The sequence below is a fragment of the Salmo salar genome, chromosome 13 (genome assembly GCF_965601325.2).
Source record: "Salmo salar chromosome 13, fSalSal1, whole genome shotgun sequence".
Classification (NCBI taxonomy): Eukaryota; Metazoa; Chordata; class Actinopteri; order Salmoniformes; family Salmonidae; genus Salmo; species Salmo salar.
This window is the reverse complement of record NC_138303.1, coordinates 35,297,213-35,314,703: the sequence shown is the minus strand read 5'-3', so window position 1 is coordinate 35,314,703 and position 17,491 is coordinate 35,297,213. Positions and strand designations below refer to the sequence as shown.

The 17,491-nt window shown below is 41.1% G+C and overlaps 1 protein-coding gene across 1 annotated transcript; it reads right to left on the bottom strand.

The window, feature by feature from the left end:
• Nucleotides 1-630: 630 nt before the first annotated feature.
• On the bottom strand, nt 631-16,962 carry LOC106566918 (SAM pointed domain-containing Ets transcription factor). Its single transcript, XM_014135522.3, has 5 exons — nt 16,450-16,962; nt 8,212-8,675; nt 4,510-4,707; nt 3,540-3,722; nt 631-2,984 (listed from the first exon to the last, which is right to left on the bottom strand). Exons 2-5 carry the CDS (start codon nt 8,660-8,662, stop codon nt 2,806-2,808), a joined length of 1,011 nt encoding a protein of 336 aa, XP_013990997.2. The 5' UTR covers nt 8,663-8,675; nt 16,450-16,962; the 3' UTR covers nt 631-2,805.
• Nucleotides 16,963-17,491: the final 529 nt, after the last annotated feature.

The window sequence follows — 17,491 nt, the reverse complement described above, 5'->3', positions numbered from 1 at the left end:
TTTCACATTCGTCTCCTGGGATCATAAGGAAAAATCATCTAAAACAATTGCTATGTGTATTTATAATCCCCTTCTCCAAACGGATTACTCATTTACCTAGCTCTTATCAATAGCTCTTATCAATTTAAACATGGCAGTGCATGGATAATGCTGTTATTTCTATCTAGGGAAAAAATTGATGCTTTTTCCAATTGGAACTGGCAGATTCGCTACAGTGTCAATGTAGTGGAATTATTAGGGAATTAGGTCACGGTCAGAATACGGCGTATCTGTAGACACTCCGCCGTCACGCCTTTGTTTCTTAGATCTCTACCCCGAACCAATAGCAGGTGAATAGCATGCTATTCTCATGCTTAAATTCAAGGTCAGAACAAGCATAGAGATAAAAGTTCATAAAAAGGGAACTATGTTTCATTTACGCGCACTTAACTCGGGTCGGAATCGGCCCCCTACTGAGCCAAAGAATGACCGAAATCTGAAATGCATAAAACTCTTTCCTCATGCAATAACTCACATATCACATAACCCTGTCATGCAACTAACTGCTACCTGTTGGCTCAGTATTTATTTGATCATTCAATAGTTGATCCACAGGGGGGAAGACAAGAGCATACCACAGTGACTACAGTATATCAGAAATCCTTTATTTGACAGAAGTAATTAACTCTACTTTAGATTTCTCCTGGTAGTATACTTCACATGCTCACACCTAACTCAGCCCCTGCTTTAAATACACGTACTGTATATACAGAAAATACTACAGTACTTGCTGACAAATCTAGCTTATCAGATGTTGTCTGATGCAAATATTTTTGCCAATGGTGGACTATCTAAATCAGACATGCAATAATGTTGTGAGAGCAGAAAGCTTTGCACAGAACAGGGGTCATGGACATGAGGTTAAACCTCAAGTTTTATGTCATAGAACATTATTATATTGGCAAGATGTGTTTAGGTTATGGCTTCAGAGGAGATTTCACCAGGTCTTGGTATCACTGTTGAGAGAACACATCACCAGCTCACAAGTTATGTATCTTAGTGTAAACTGCCCAGCAAAAATAACTAATATCATCAAATGATCTTATAGCCTTTACACACACACACACACACACACACACCTCGGGTAGATATTTTTTGGGAAACAAAAATCTTTATCATCCAGCGTGTATGAGTTGTGTAACTGTAAAAAAAAAAATATATAAAAAAAATGCAAGTGATCAAATACTAAGACAAAATGTTGTGTCATACATGCAAATGTGTTACAACAAAATAACAGCAATGGAAAGCATATTAGGTAATAGGTACCATATCGTATGAATTGCATCGCAATGGAATTGTCAATGTACCATATAAGAGCGTGATGTTACCCCACGCTGTCAGATTTGTATATGATGATGTAATTTAAGGATTATATTCTATTGTAACTGTACAACTGTGTTGAGTTGGAAATTAAACCTAACTACATTGAGGCAGTAAAAATGGTGAATATGTAAATGCTTTTTTACGTTGATTTTTCTCTTCCTTATGCACACAAGAGGGACACGGCTCATGTTGTGAAACCCCTGTCTTAGCAGACGTGTGTATGTTTATAGTTAGTGATGTAATTTGATCTCCTAACTGGTGTAGTGCCTGTTCATCTTAATGTAACACAAGGTTCATTTAAATATGCATAAAGATGATTATAAGGATGATATTCTGAATCAAAGCTGTTGTGATGGTGTCAATATTACGATATTGGTTTGAAAGGGGAAAACAAGTTTGTTGAGAATACAAACAAAATGTTTTGTGTCCTGTGTGTGTTTTTTGAATGCATTTTGACTGTGCATTATGGGTTATGAAATGCTATGATTGTAGTCTTAGGGTGCTTGATGAAAAAAGGCTGCTTTGTTTTAAACACATTCAGTATTTAAACACATTCTTACACATTGTCATTATAAATATGCAATATTATATTCCAACATTTGTATGTATCCAGTCACTAAATCTCTGACACAGGTATTCGACTCTACATACAGTTCCTAGCACTTGAAATGTGGCAGTGGTATTGAAATGCTTGTATTACAGCAGTTCACTGTATTCACTAATTCTTATTAGACTGTATTCTTCCGCCAGGGAATGGGCACCGGAGTCAAATAATTTCAGTTCAATGAGATCTGTAATATTACAAATCTACATCAGGATCATAATTGGCCCTACTGTATGGGGTAAACTACTGTGACTGTGACCCAGGAAGTGGCCTTAACATTGGACTGCTACTAGAGATCAGCAGTGAACATATTCAATCCATTCTATAGTACATTGTATATTCACCATAGCTTAGTCCACTGTAGTTTCCTAAGCAAGCTTCAGAGAACTAATTATGTAAATCGTAACATTTGTAAGTGCTATGGGTTGTAAGGAGGGACATGTTGAAATGTAAATGGCACTAAAAAGAGCAACCATTACAAATGAAGAAATAAATAGTAGCTGATGTACTGGTGATTAATGTGAGTTCATAATCAAAGTATACAAACATATGGAATTGACATTTGTAAAAATGAAATATTGGACAATTAATATTAAAATTGTTTCAACAATATTGGAAATGTAAAACATTACATATCTAATGCAATGTGACAATAAATTCCCATATGCAATCAGGTTACACATAAGAATATTGAAATTAGGCAGGAGTGCACAATGCAGGAGGCAGTCTATACAGTGCATTGTTAATGCTGGAGCTAAAACAGCAGTTAGAGGCTTTTTTCAGTTGTCACCAGTCATCACCACTCGTGTTCTCCTCTTCTGGCTGGCTGCTCAACAGTTTCATACAGGGTGGACAAACTGATAGACCAGTCTCTGGGACACATCAGGCTTGCGGATGATGCCCTTCTTGTAGTACTGTCGGATAGAGCGACTCAGCTTGTCGTAGTTCATAGCTGGACGGTTCTTTCTGAGGCCCCATAACCTGGCTACATGAGCCGAGTTTTCGATTTTGAAGATACCTGATGATTAAAGGAAAAATAAAATGCAAGAGATGGAACATTTCACTTTTTTCAGCAACCAATGGACAATAAGCCCCAAATGTTTAATAACCCAAGTCAGTTCACATGGCCAAATGTTCTCACCCTTACAGTGTACATTTTAGGACACCCTCAGCTTTAAAGCCCCCATCCAGTCTTTTTATTTTAGCTTTTAAATCATCACTATATTTTTAATAAATTAATGTCTGTGTCTATTTCATAAAAATATAAAAAGAACCTTTTGTCATTGAAATGCTCAGTCTGTGCCTGTGGGCGTGTTTATAGGAATTTAAATATATCTACATACACCGCCCTGATTGGCGCATCGGACCGTCTTGAATCTAGAGTCTAGAGCCTACCCTTTCAAAGGAGGAATCATATGCAAAATAAAAGATGACTGGTCATTGGTCAGAATAATCAGATCAGATTGTGATGTCATGATCCAGGCCAAAAACTCTATCCCACCTGAACAGGCTGAAATTCCAGGCTACACCATACACCTGTCTGGACTCCCCCCTCTTTCCCCTGCCCACTCACCTTTCTCCTTGTTGAGCCAGCGGATGCAGCGTCCATAGTTGTGTGGCTTGAGGAGCAGCTGTCTAAGGAACTGCCACAGGTGGATGGGCTGGCTTGAGCAGGATGAGTCAGCCTCTGGACACGTCTCCTCAGCACCATGTAACTTGGTATCTCCTGGTGTGCAACACTCTTTCATGCACGCAGCTGTGACAAAAACAACATTGAACAGGATTACGCATTTGTTATCTCAACATATGACTAAGAAAATATCTGAAAACTACAGTACTATCTATATAGTGAATGAGCCAAGGCTTTGGCTTGTGGCTATAAAACATTCAATAATTTTCAATGGAATGACGCACACCATAAATTAAATATATGCCATATTATAATATAAGCGTACAAAACATTAAGAACACCTGCTCTTTCCATGCCATAGACTGACCAGGTGAATCCAGGTGGAAGTTATGATCCCTTATTGATGTCACTTGTTAAGTCCACTTCAATCATTGTTGATAAAGGGGAGGCGACAGGTTAAATAAGTATTTTTAAGCCTTGATACAATTGAGACATGGATTGTGTATGTGTGCCACTCAGAGGGTGAATGGGCAAGACAAAATATTTAAGTGTCTTTGTACGGGGTATGGTAGTAGGTGCCAGGTGCACCAGTTTCAGTGTGTCAAGAACTGTAACGCTGCTGGGTTTTTCACACTCAACAGTTTCCCATGTATATCAAGAATGGCCCACCACCCAAAGGACATCCAGCCAACTTGACACAAGAGTGGGAAGCGTTGGAGTCAACATGGGCCAGCAACCCTGTGGAACGTTTTCGACACCTTGTAGAGTCAATGCCCCAGCAAATTGAGGCTGTTCTGAGGGCAAAAGGGGGTGCAACTCAATATTAGGAAGGTGTTTCTAATGTTGTGTACGCTCAGTGTATATATACCACAGTCTGAATAACAGATTCGTTCAAGGTTGTCAGTTGCCCTACCTGATCTCCAGATGTCCAGGTGAGCAAACAGCAGGTCTCCACATTGCATTGAGCGCTGCCTGAAGTCCTCCTCTGTCATGGAGCACAGGTCCTTCCCACTGAGCTCCTGGAACACCTTTCCCACCTGGGGTAGTCTGTACAGGTGCTCTGTCCACAGCAGCCACTTCTGGACGTTCCCACAGTTCCACTCCATGGGTTCTGCAGAGGCGATGAGGTACATTGTACTGTATACAATTTCTGAACTGATATTTGTCTTTCCTATGACAGGTAGTGAGTGAGTGAGCATGTGAAATGAGGCATGTGAAATTCTGAATTGTCAACAGAGGCATTTGCACAGGGCGGAGAGGCCCCAGACACTTCTGTCATTGGGCTTAGCCCAGCGTCAGAAGTATTAAAGTTTCAAGTTTCAGCGCCACGTGCACAGCATACAACAGCTGTAAAACAGTACAGTAAAATCCTTACCTTGAGAGCTCTTTCCCAACAATGCAGTGATAATAATAACAATAATAATAATAATAATAATAATAATAATATACTGCTCAAAAAAATAAAGGGAACACTTAAACAACACATCCTAGATCTGAATGAAAGAAATAATCTTATTAAATACTTTTTTCTTTACATAGTTGAATGTGCTGACAACAAAATCACACAAAAATAATCAATGGAAATCCAATTTATCAACCCATGGAGGTCTGGATTTGGAGTCACACTCAAAATTAAAGTGGAAAACCACACTACAGGCTGATACAACTTTGATGTAATGTCCTTAAAACAAGTCAAAATGAGGCTCAGTAGTGTGTGTGGCCTCCACGTGCCTGTATGACCTCCCTACAACGCCTGGGCATGCTCCTGATGAGGTGGCGGATGGTCTCCTGAGGGATCTCCTCCCAGACCTGGACTAAAGCATCCGCCAACTCCTGGACAGTCTGTGGTGCAACGTGGCATTGGTGGATGGAGCGAGACATGATGTCCCAGATGTGCTCAATTGGATTCAGGTCTGGGGAACGGGCGGGCCAGTCCATAGCATCAATGCCTTCCTCTTGCAGGAACTGCTGACACACTCCAGCCACATGAGGTCTAGCATTGTCTTGCATTAGGAGGAACCCAGGGCCAACCGCACCAGCATATGGTCTCACAAGGGGTCTGAGGATCTCATCTCGGTACCTAATGGCAGTCAGGCTACCACTGGCGAGCACATGGAGGACTGTGCGGCCCCCCAAAGAAATGCTACCCCACACCATGACTGACCCACCGCCAAACCGGTCATGCTGGAGGATGTTGCAGGCAGCAGAACGTTCTCCACGGCGTCTCCAGACTCTGTCACGTCTGTCACATGTGCTCAGTGTGAACCTGCTTTCATCTGTGAAGAGCACAGGGCGCCAGTGGCGAATTTGCCAATCTTGGTGTTCTCTGGCAAATGCCAAACGTCCTGCACGGTGTTGGGCTGTAAGCACAACCCCCACCTGTGGACGTCGGGCCCTCATACCACCCTCATGGAGTCTGTTTCTGACCGTTTGAGCAGACACATGCACATTTGTGGCCTGCTGGAGGTCATTTTGCAGGGCTCTGGCAGTGCTTCTCCTGCTCCTCCTTGCACAAAGGCGTAGGTAGCGGTCCTGCTGCTGGGTTGTTGCCCTCCTACGGCCTCCTCCACGTCTCCTGATGTACTGGCCTGTCTCCTGGTAGCGCCTCCATGCTCTGGACACTACGCTGACAGACACAGCAAACCTTCTTGCCACAGCTCGCATTGATGTGCCATCTTGGATGAGCTGCACTACCTGAGCCACTTGTGTGGGTTGTAGACTCCGTCTCATGCTACCACTAGAGTGAAAGCACCGCCAGCATTCAAAAGTGACCAAAACATCAGCCAGGAAGCATAGGAATTGAGAAGTGGTCTGTGGTCCCCACCTGCAGAACCACTCCTTTATTGGGGGTGTCTTGCTAATTGCCTATACTTTCCACCTGTTGTCTATTCCATTTGCACAACAGCATGTGAAATGTATTGTCAATCAGTGTTGCTTCCTAAGTGGACAGTTTGATTTCACAGAAATGTGATTGACTTGGAGTTACATTGTGTTAAGTGTCCCCTTTATTTTTTTGAGCAGTGTATATTATTAGCATAGAAGTCTTATTTATTAGCATAGAAGTCACAACGTCGCATAAAAAAGGGCACCCTACAGTAAATGGTGACCTTTACTGTTTTGTTTGCTTTCCTATAAGTAAGATCTGACAGTGGATAATGGGGTATTTCAACTGTGAGACTTTTCTCAGTGCTCTTTTATCCTTATTCTCTGTCATTCTACAGACAGTGACAGGTCACATGTTTAACTGTTGTGAACATGACAGGCCCTGAGACTGATAGAGACATGAGGTCTATCCCTTTTGGAGACTATTCAGACCTCTTGCCTTTTTTCACATTTTGGTAGGTTACAGCCTTATTCTAAAATTGATTCAATCGTTTTTTTAAATCTTTATTAATCTACCCACAATACTCAATAATGACAAAGAAAAAAACTGTAAAAAAAAAAACACAGAAATATCACATTTACATAAATATTCAGACCCTTTACTCAATACTTTGTTGAAGCACCTTTGGCAGCGATTACAGCCTCAAGTCTTCTTGGGTATGACACTACAAGCTTGGCACACCTGTATTTGGGGAGTTTCTCCCATTCTTCTCTGCAGATCCTCTCAAGCTCAGCCAGGTTGGATGGGGAGCGTTGCTGCACAGCTATTTTCAGGTCTCTCCAGAGATGTTCGATCGGGTTCAAGTCCAGGCTCTGGCTGGGCCACTCGAGGACATTCAGAGACTTGTCCCGAAGCCACTACTGCGTTGTCTTGGCTGTGTGGTTAGGGTCGTTGTCCTGTTGGAAGGTGAACCTTCACACCAGTCTGAGGTCCTGAGTGCTCTGGAGCGGGTGTTCATCAAGGATCTCTCTCCGTTCATCTTTGCCTCAATCCTGACTACTCTCCCAGTCTCTGCCACTGAAAAACATCCCCACAGCATGATGCTGCCACCACCATGCTTCACTGAACCAATCAGGTTCTTGGTCACTTCCCTGACCTGGGCCCATTTCCCCGATTGCTCAGTTTGGCTGGGAGGCCAGCTCTGGGAAGAGTCTTGGTGGTTCCAAACTTCTTCCATTTTAGAATGATGGAGGCCACTGTGTTCTTGGGGACATTCAATGCTGCATAATTGTTTTGGTACACTTCCGCAGATCTGTGCCTCGACACAATCCTGTTTCAGAGCTCTACGGACAATTCCTTTGACGTCATGGTTTTTGCTCTGACATGCACTGTCAACTGTGGGACCTTATATAGACAGGTGTGTGCCTTTCCAAATCATGTCCAATCAATTGATCTCATAGCGAAGGGTCTGAATACTCATGTAAAGAAGGTATTTCTGTTTTTTATTTTTAATACATTTGCAAAAACCTGTTTTCACTTTGTCATTATGCTGGTATTGTGTGAAGATTTCTGAGGATTTTTTTTTTTTTTAATCCATTTTAGAATAAGGCTGTAACGTAACAAAATGTTGGAAAAAGTCAAGGGGTCTGAATACTTTCTGAAGGCACTGTATGAAACAGTAGCATAGTTTACAGCACAGTAATAACAGTAATAATAACCGTAATACCATGGTAACAATATGGTAACAAATTACAGGCACACAATAACTTCGTAGTTAAACAGTTTTCCTACCTGGGGTAATGTTGAGCAGCTTGCAGGCGGTCTCTATGTCCTTCATTACCTCTCCCAACACAATGCTCTGGACCTGCTCTAGACAGCGTTCTTCCACCTGTCCCTCTAGCCCAGAGGGGACCTCCAATCCCAGGCTCACCCCCATGCCCTGGCTGTCGATGACAGGGCACTGCTCCAGGGGCTTACAGGGGGGCTCAGGGGGTGCTGCCCCTTTCTTCTTCAACAGCCACAAGCTGTCTTCAGTGAGGAGCATGTCAGAGCAGGGCAGGAACACCCCTTGCAGGCTGCGTTCAGGAGCGGTGTGTTTAGGCACACTTATCAGTCCACGGGGCGGCTTGGTGTCCTCCTCCTCCCAGGCCCTCAGGGCAGACACACTGTAGGGGTAGTCATTGAAACTCATCAGGGGAAGGGGCACTGTGCTCCCCACGCAATCACAGCCTGGACTCCCCATAGCTTCAACAGTGCTGGAGATCAGAAAGGAAGACATTCATCAGGCATGTTATATAAAGGGATTTATACAGGATACACAAAAATATCCTTTCCAAAAGGTCTCAAAACAATAGCAAACTTGATGGCAAACTATTCACATATCGACATAACAAATGTAAGGTGTAAGAAAAGTGCTTTTTTTATCCTGTCTGGTGAAAAAAAATCAACTGTCATCCATGAGTGACAATTTCTAATTAGAATTTTCTAGTCACTTTGTTGGACTGGCTTATTTTCCTTTTCAAGTTCACATGGCAAGCTTTTCCCTCAGACAGTGCTGTCTTAATGCGTCATTGAAACCATATCCAAATGTCAAAATATTAAACAGTAGTAATCCTAAAGCAAACATGACATTTCATTAATGTTGTTTGTTCTGTTGGTACTTTCTTTGAAATGTTCATAAAAACAACACTTCATTATGTAGAGTAGCACGTTTGAGTATGGTGTGTAAGAATTTCATAGGGCTGACTTTTTGTCATGTTATCAGTAACCTCTTCCCCTAGTCAGAGCTATAGAAACACTGAAAGGCACTGCACAACCAATGCAGACGCTGCTTGGTCAATCCAACGTCTGCACTGGCCGAGCAGAATTTACGGGGATATGGCCTCTGCAGAAGTCAAGGCATTCATACTTTAAGCGCTTCGCGGAGCAGAAGTGAGGGAAGTTGTCAAGGAAGTGTTCTACTGTCAACCAATCATGTCAGTGCGGAGCTATAAGGAGCCCTCTACATTGTTACAAAATGTGAGAGGCACACAGCGATGCAGTAAGGAGCTCAATTTGGCCTTTACGTGCCGCCAGAGGCTCCGATTACATCACATCCTCCACATGGAGCCTGAGACCACACTTACAGATCAAGCATAAATGGGCTTTACCCTAACGCTACAAGTGACAAATGACAGTTAGTTTGATAGTTGGTTCTGTGAGATTATACAAAGGGTGCGTCTAATCCTGAATGCTGATTGGTTAAAAATGGATTCCAGATGGTGTCTATTCCACAAATTACCACTGGCTAAATCTATGATGTTAAAATGCCTATTCACTCTGTTCCATCTGACTGCGCAATCCACTGTCTCATCAGCCCAGCCAGGCAACTTATAAACTTGAGCTCCACTATAAAAAGCATCTAGACATTATCTCACATTTCTTTTAGACTAACATTTAGTTTCCAACAGTGGAGATTTGTATAAGCCTTGCTGTCTGTCTCTCCGACATTTGCAACATTGTTTCAATATTCAAATTTGATCTCCAGCTGTCCCATAGTAATGAACGTGTCTGGACGAGACAGACAGGCAGACGGCTTTTCTCAGACAGTCAAAATCATGAATCTGCTGGCATAATCTTTATGGATGTATGCAAATGTCAATAGAAAACAGGTCAAACTAAATGAAGTGCAGCCAGTTTGCAGTCTTTCCAGCTTTAGTTTGAAGTGATTGTGTTAGCTGTGTTGTTGGCTAGGTCCTCTGAACAACAGTGTCCTGAGAGAGAGCACATTTTCTATGCCAGACGAAATCACTCATCATTAGCTCATTGTTATGGATGTATCCAAATAAATGTCACTAGGAAACAGCTTAAACAAATGCAAATGCAGCTACTTTGCTGTTATTCTGGCTGCACCGTTTGACGTGATTGTAAATTAGCCGTAGTTTCCCAGATAGCAATAAGAACATTGACAATAGAACAAGGGACTGGGTCACGTCCATAGATACAGAACAAAAAGATTTAAGACCGTGTCGCGTCTCTGGCAACCGAACCGATAGAACATACTACCAGCCGGCTTGGCTAGCAACCTTAGATTTGTGTCGGTACTATATATCGTGGAAGGATGAAATAGTCTGAATAAATTCATAAAAATTATGTTTTTAATGAAAATATGTAAATTGTTATTTACATTTTAGCAGACACTCTTATCCAGAGCAATTAGGTTTAATTGCGTTGTTCATGGACACCGGCTTCTCAGACATTATCACTTAAACACAAGGTAACAGACATCATGTAATGTCAAGACTGGGTGCTAATGCATTAAATGATACTACATGTGAGTATACTGACATCCAGTCTATCCATTATAATCACTGGGTTAAGAGGTGATAATCTAGGGTGAAGTAAGTAGCATTGTCCCATTAAAAGCTAGAATCCTTAATTGATACAATAACAAAGTGGTCACCTGCCCTCTGTTTTGGTTAAAAAGAAAACTGAGGGATGGGCCTGGAAGAATGTAACCACTTTCAAATTCATAGACAGAGCTATAGATGCAAGGACTGACCATCCATGATATCAAAATAACAATTTTAACCATGTTTTGAGGCTATACAGCACTTGTTTACCTTTATATTGTTTACAAACATTTGATTAAAACAAGATGATATTTTGGGTTCTGATGGGGTAAACTCATGAGACATTTCTAAGTTATATTCTTCAAGAATCAATGGGAATACAGTGCATTCGGAAAGTATTCAGACCCCTTGACTTTTTCCACATTTTGTTGTTAAAGCCTTATTCTAAAATGGATGAAATACATTTTTGTCATCAGTCTAAACACAATACCCCATAATGACAAAGTGAAAACAGGTTTTTAGAAATGTTTATAAATGTATAAATAATTTAAAACAGAAATACCTTATTTACATAAGTATTCAGACCCTTTGCTATGAGACTTGAAATTGAGCTCAGGCGCATCCTGTTTCCATTGATCATCCTTGAGATGTTTCTACAACTTGATTGGAGTCCACCTGTGGTAAATTCAATTGATTGGACATGATTTCTATATAAGGTCCCACAGTTGACAGTGCATGTCAGAGCAAAAACCAAGCCGTGAGGTCAAAGGAATTGTCCTTAGAGCTCCGAGACAGGATTGTGTCAAGGCACAGATCTGGGGAAGGGTACCAAAACCTTCCAGAAGGACAACCATCTCTGCAGTACTCCACCAATCAGGCCTTTATGGTAGATTGGCCAAATGGAAGCCACTCCTCAGTAAAAGGCACATGACAGCCCACTTGGAGTTTGCCAAAAGGCACCTTAAGACTCTCAAAACCTGAAAAGACCTGAAAATAGCATTGCATCGACGCTCCTCATCCAACCTGACAGAGCTAGAGGAGGATCTTGCAGAGAAGAATGGGAGAAACTCCCCAAATACAGGTGTGCCAAGCTCGTAGCGTCATACCAAAGACTCCCACGGGGGACCAGTACGAAAAAAATGTATGAAATGTATGCATTCACTACTGTACGTTGCTCTGGATAAGAGCGTCTGCTAAATGACTAAAATGTAAATGTAATGACTCAAGGCTGTAATCGCTGCCAATGGTGCTTCAACAAAGTACTGAGTAAATGGTCTGAATACTTATGTAAATGTCATATTTCCGGGATTTTTATTTCATACATTTGCAAAATTTTCTAAAAACCTGTTTTTGTTTTGTCATTATGGAGTATTGTGTGTAGATTGATGAGGGAAAAAACCTATTTAATCAATTTTAGAATCAAGCTGTAATGTAACAAATGTGAAAAAAGTCAAGGGGTCTGAATACTTTCTGAAGGCACTGTATATCAGTTCTTTTCAATCACTTTGGCACATTTTTCAGATGTAAGTGGTGTATTTTCAAAACTACAAAACTCTAAACTGATTCACTTGTAATGTCCCAATTCTTATGTTCAGAACTCTTGATTAGAGTTCATAAAAATAAAATGGCACTGATAGACATGGTCGCCTGGTTCCTGGCTTCTAAGCAACTTTGCAGTATTATTTTTTTGTGTGTGTTATTTCTCACGCTATATTCACAAGCATTTCTCTACACTCGCAATAACATCTGCTAAATATGTGTATGCAACCAATAAATATGATGATTTGATTTTCGTTTAAATACCATGAGAACATTTTGTTTAGCCATCAATACATCAAATTTACATTTACGTCATTTAGCAGACACTCTTATCCAGAGTGATTTACAGTAATGAGTGCATACATTTTTCATACTTTTATTAACTGGTCCCCCGTGGGAATCAAACCCACAACACTGGTGTAGCAAGTGCTGTGCTCTACCAACTGAGCAACACAGGACCAAATAATGATAGCCTCACCATTTACTAATTTTAACTACCTTTTAATCCAATAGCAAAAAATACAAGATACACATTTCTAGTATTTGACTATAACTTGACATGCAATTTGTTTTTGCAAACCGATGACAGGTTGAGACCATGTTAAGAAACATGTCAGTCTTACACTTTCATTATCTTTATACAGTACATACGTGGAACAAATGATCAGATATAAGGGTATTGTAGGGGTATTGTAAAGCAGTTGGCTACTGTAAAAATGTATATTTGTGTAGCAAGGTGCTGTGTATTCCATTTCTGCCCTATGCAACATTGTAGAAAATCACCTTTCTAAGTAAACTGATACAGCATCGCATGTCTCTCTCCTTGGCAATGTCACGGCTGTCGAAAGGATCGGACCAAGGCGCAGCGTGTTTGTAGTTCCACATATTTAATAAAGCCGTGAAACTTTTTCAATACACAAAATAACTGAATTTACAAAAACAACAAACTGTGACGCATAGAGAAACAAACACTACTCAAAAGATATTCACCCACAAAACCCAGGAAGAAAAACCCCTACTTAAATATGATCTCCAATCAGAGGCAACGAGGACCAGCTGCCTCCAATTGGAGATCAACCCAAAAAACAACATAGAAATAGAAAACCTACAACACAAACATAGAAATAGAAAATATAGAAAAACACAAACCCCCTGACCTACTCTACTGTAGAAAATTACATCTTACTAGGGTCAGGACGTGACAGGCGAAATGAATCAGCTCACAGTGTATCAATGAAATTCAGATGAGTGGAATATATTGTTATATACAACCCAGGTATTTTAGCAGTGCATTGTACAACACACTATAATTCCAAATGGTAGCACATAGTGCCTCTTTCCACTTTGAAATATTGAAGCACACTGGCTGATGGAGGACGATGATGTAGTATTTACAGCCACATCTATATATGATTTGGTTTTACTTTCGAACATAAATGGATTTCAGTTGATACATTTATGATGTAAAAATATAGAATTGTACAGTGTTCAGCACATATTTTGTTTTGCTGGTACTTTAACCCCTTTCCCCCCCAATTTCGTGATATCCAATTACAGTCTTGTCCCATCGCTGCATCTCCCCTACGGACTTGGGTGAGGCGAAGGTCGAGAGCCATTCGTCCTCTGAAACACAACCCTGCCAAGCCGCACTGCTTCTTGACACACTGCTCGCTTAACTCAGAAGCCAGCCGCACCAATGTGTTGGAGGAAACACCATCCAACTGGCGACCGAAGTTAGCTTGCAGGCACCCGGCCCACCAGAAGGAGTCACTAGAGCGCGATGGGACAAGGAAATCCTGGCTGGCCAAACCCTCCTCTAACCCGGACGATGCTGGGCCAATTGTACGCTGCTTCATGGGTCTCCCGGTCACTGCCGGCTGTGCCACAGCCTGGGATCAAACCCAGGATGTAGTGACGTCTCAAGCACTGCTATGTAGTGCCTTAGACCGCTACGCCACTCGGGAGGAAATTGATATGCGATTTTGATTCAGCAGTTAGCAGTTTTGAGCAGATTGATAAAGTGATAGTTAAATGTATTGTCAACAAATGAAAAGAAAATCATATAAAAATTGGAGTATTGTATTTTGAAAAGCAAATATGAACAGGTATCCAAATTGAAAGAGTGATTTGGTGCACGGAACAAGTGACTTTGAGAATTTGTTTGTCGTACTCAGTCAATTGAAAATGTGCTTAGAGTTTTGAAACATGAGCCATCTTGATGAACTGTTTAGATATTTGTACTTAGAGTTGTGAAAATTTACCACACACAGTACTTGCACCAAAATCATTGAAAAAAAACTGTAATTTATATACAGTAAGTTCATTTATATAAATGTCCACAATGTCATGCAATACTGTATCCATGATAGCTGAATCAGCACTTACAGACTGAGGCCCTGGGGTGTTTGGCTGGTTGCTCAGGTACTGGTGGACACTGACCAGGTTAAGTTTTTTAGGTCACCAAAACGTATTTGAGGTTAATTGCAAAATGAAAGTATCTGCCCTCACAGCATACTAGACAAAAGGTGGACAAAAAATAACCCAGCCCATATTCATGGTGTGAGTAACAGCTGAAGTGGAGGTGGCATTGTATCCTCTGACGTGCTGGTTAAACCGCAACCGCTCATAATACTGCCCTGGCCGTATTCACATATTATAAAATGATCCAGCAAATAGAAGGGCTCAGATGAAAAACTGTACATAAATTCAATATTGAGACTGTTGAGAAGTGCTGTGTCTCTGTGCACTAGAACCAGAATGTACCAACCTATGTATGACTTGTGCTGTATCTTGCTATTGACACTAAGGTGTATAAATGAGAGTATAGTGCATTTGTGTGATAAAGTGGGAAATGCATTTAGGTTTTTATTACTATTTAGTGCTTGAGGGGTTTTGGCTGATTGCTTATCATGTCCAATACTAAGTGTAACATAATTGGTGAGTTATTACAGGGAAGTTAAAATAGCCGGAGGACCAAATACTGTAAAGTGGGGGCCTTCTATGGGAAATGAAATAGTTCAATAAAGGGAAAGTATTGTTTGAGTATAACACCATGTACAAATCATGAATGTTTTAATAGTTTGAGAATTGAGATATATTCATTCTAATGAAGAAGGTAGTGTCTTACAATCACACTCCATCTTTATGTTTTCCTGGTGGGTATGTGTGCGTGTGTGACTATAGTATACATGTGAAATAAATACTTCTTTAGAACAAAGCACTGGGTTCAAAAATACACCTTGATAGATAACAATGGCTAAAGTGATATCAGAGGCATTCAGTCGATATGAAAGATATTTGGTCATGTATTACTCATTTCATTCCCCTACACATTAAACAAAGGGAGGGCTACTTTAAATTCACACCTATTTCTTTATCTAGATACTTTACTAGCATTAAAAAATCATTTCTCAGTGTGTGTGTGTGTGTGTGTGTGTGTGTGTGTGTGTGTGTGTGTGTGTGTGTGTGCATCTGTGTGTGTGTGTGTGTCGTCTAAACCTCCAAACAGAATTCAGGCACACATTCATGAGAAGAGGGTGGTTAAACACTCATTACACCTGTTGAACTGGTTTGGTGTCCCTTGGGGCCTGCTTAATAAAACGGAAAAACATTGCAGGTGTGTGATTAACCTGTGCGTACTAAACAGCAGTTTTGTGCACTTTCCATGGATGCAAGGAAAAACAAGGAAATGTCAATGCATCAAAAGGAAACAGACCATGTGAACTTTATATCCGAGGTGCATGAAAATGCCACGTGATTCTCTTTCTATCACCTCTGATATTGCAAAGAAAATCGGAGTGACTTTGAAATTGCCAAAAACAGTAACAGAGTGAAAAAGTGAATACAGTGTTTCCTTCAAACATTCTTCATCAGTGTCTTGATGACACTTTGTCCAGTACAACTGTGACCCCTTCTGTAAAGAGTGGCATGGTAGATACAGCACTCCAACAGTCCACTGCTACAGTGTAAATCCCTGTCTGAAAGTCTTCCTATCAAACTGGTTCCATAGTATGTTATCCTCAAGAATATAACTCATAGTAATCATACTGATCAACATCTCCACCATCCCCACCTTGCATAGTTCAAGACAGTCTACCACTTCATTATAAAAAAGATCCATCTCTATCTGTCCCAAACCCAGGCGTGTCCATAGACATACCTGGTCAGAGAAGCAGGCTGCTGATGGTGTTTGAGCTGGTAGACTGTCACTCTGGATATCTGTCTTCACGTCTGTCAATGGACTTCTTGTGCAGGTGCTGAAGAATTCCACAGTGAGTCACAATGCAGATGGGCAGAAGCTCAAGTCCCAAGCTCCTCTGGTGGTGGATGAGTTTAATATGTAGGCTCTCTTCTAGTGGTCTTCTCTGGTTGGCTGTTTCAGTCGTCAGGTTGTAACAGATGATTGTGGCCCTCAGGTCATGAGGCAATGATGTGTCAGAGAGAGAGAGGGTGATTAGGCAGGATACCTGGAGCCGTGCCTCAAACACTATCAGGTGGTCGGAGTGCTTTCTTCTGCTCTGACAGTGGAGAGAGAGTCCTCAGCTGGCTTGCTTGGTGGGGTGTGAGGCGAGGTTGTTGGTCATCATGGCCAGCCAGCCTTATCTGTGATAAAGTTCTCACTATACTGACAAATTCATGCCAGAGGGTGTGCGCGTAGGAATGCTTGCTTCAATGTGACTTCAGGTCATATTTATAAGGAGCTATTTTAACCTAGGTAAACAGTATGATGAATGTGGTTCTACCTAGCTACAGGTGTATGAGCAACTCCGTGACGACATCTGTAACTTCCCGCCCCTCTTAAGAAGAGTGGCAGTTAACTCTTTGCTGTCAGCCATGGCTTCTCATTGTAAAAGGATGAGTTTTCTAAATGTGCTCCCTTCAGTATTTTGATGGAATCTATACAACGTTTGTGATTTGTGAATAAAACAACATCCCATTGGCGTGAGAGAATTTTCAAAGATTTCTTATCACTCAAAGATTTACATAATGAACCAGGCTGCATTGTGTAAGCCAGGTAACACCACATTTGCATACCAAATGAGAAATTCCAATCTTTCTACTTTTTGTGATTTTAAGTGAAGTTGATTTTAAAAAAGGGAGAGAGTCGCAAACTCTCTATATACAATCGGGTCTGAAATTATTAACACCCTTGATAAAGATGAGCAAAAATGACTGTATAAAATACATTATTCAAATACTGA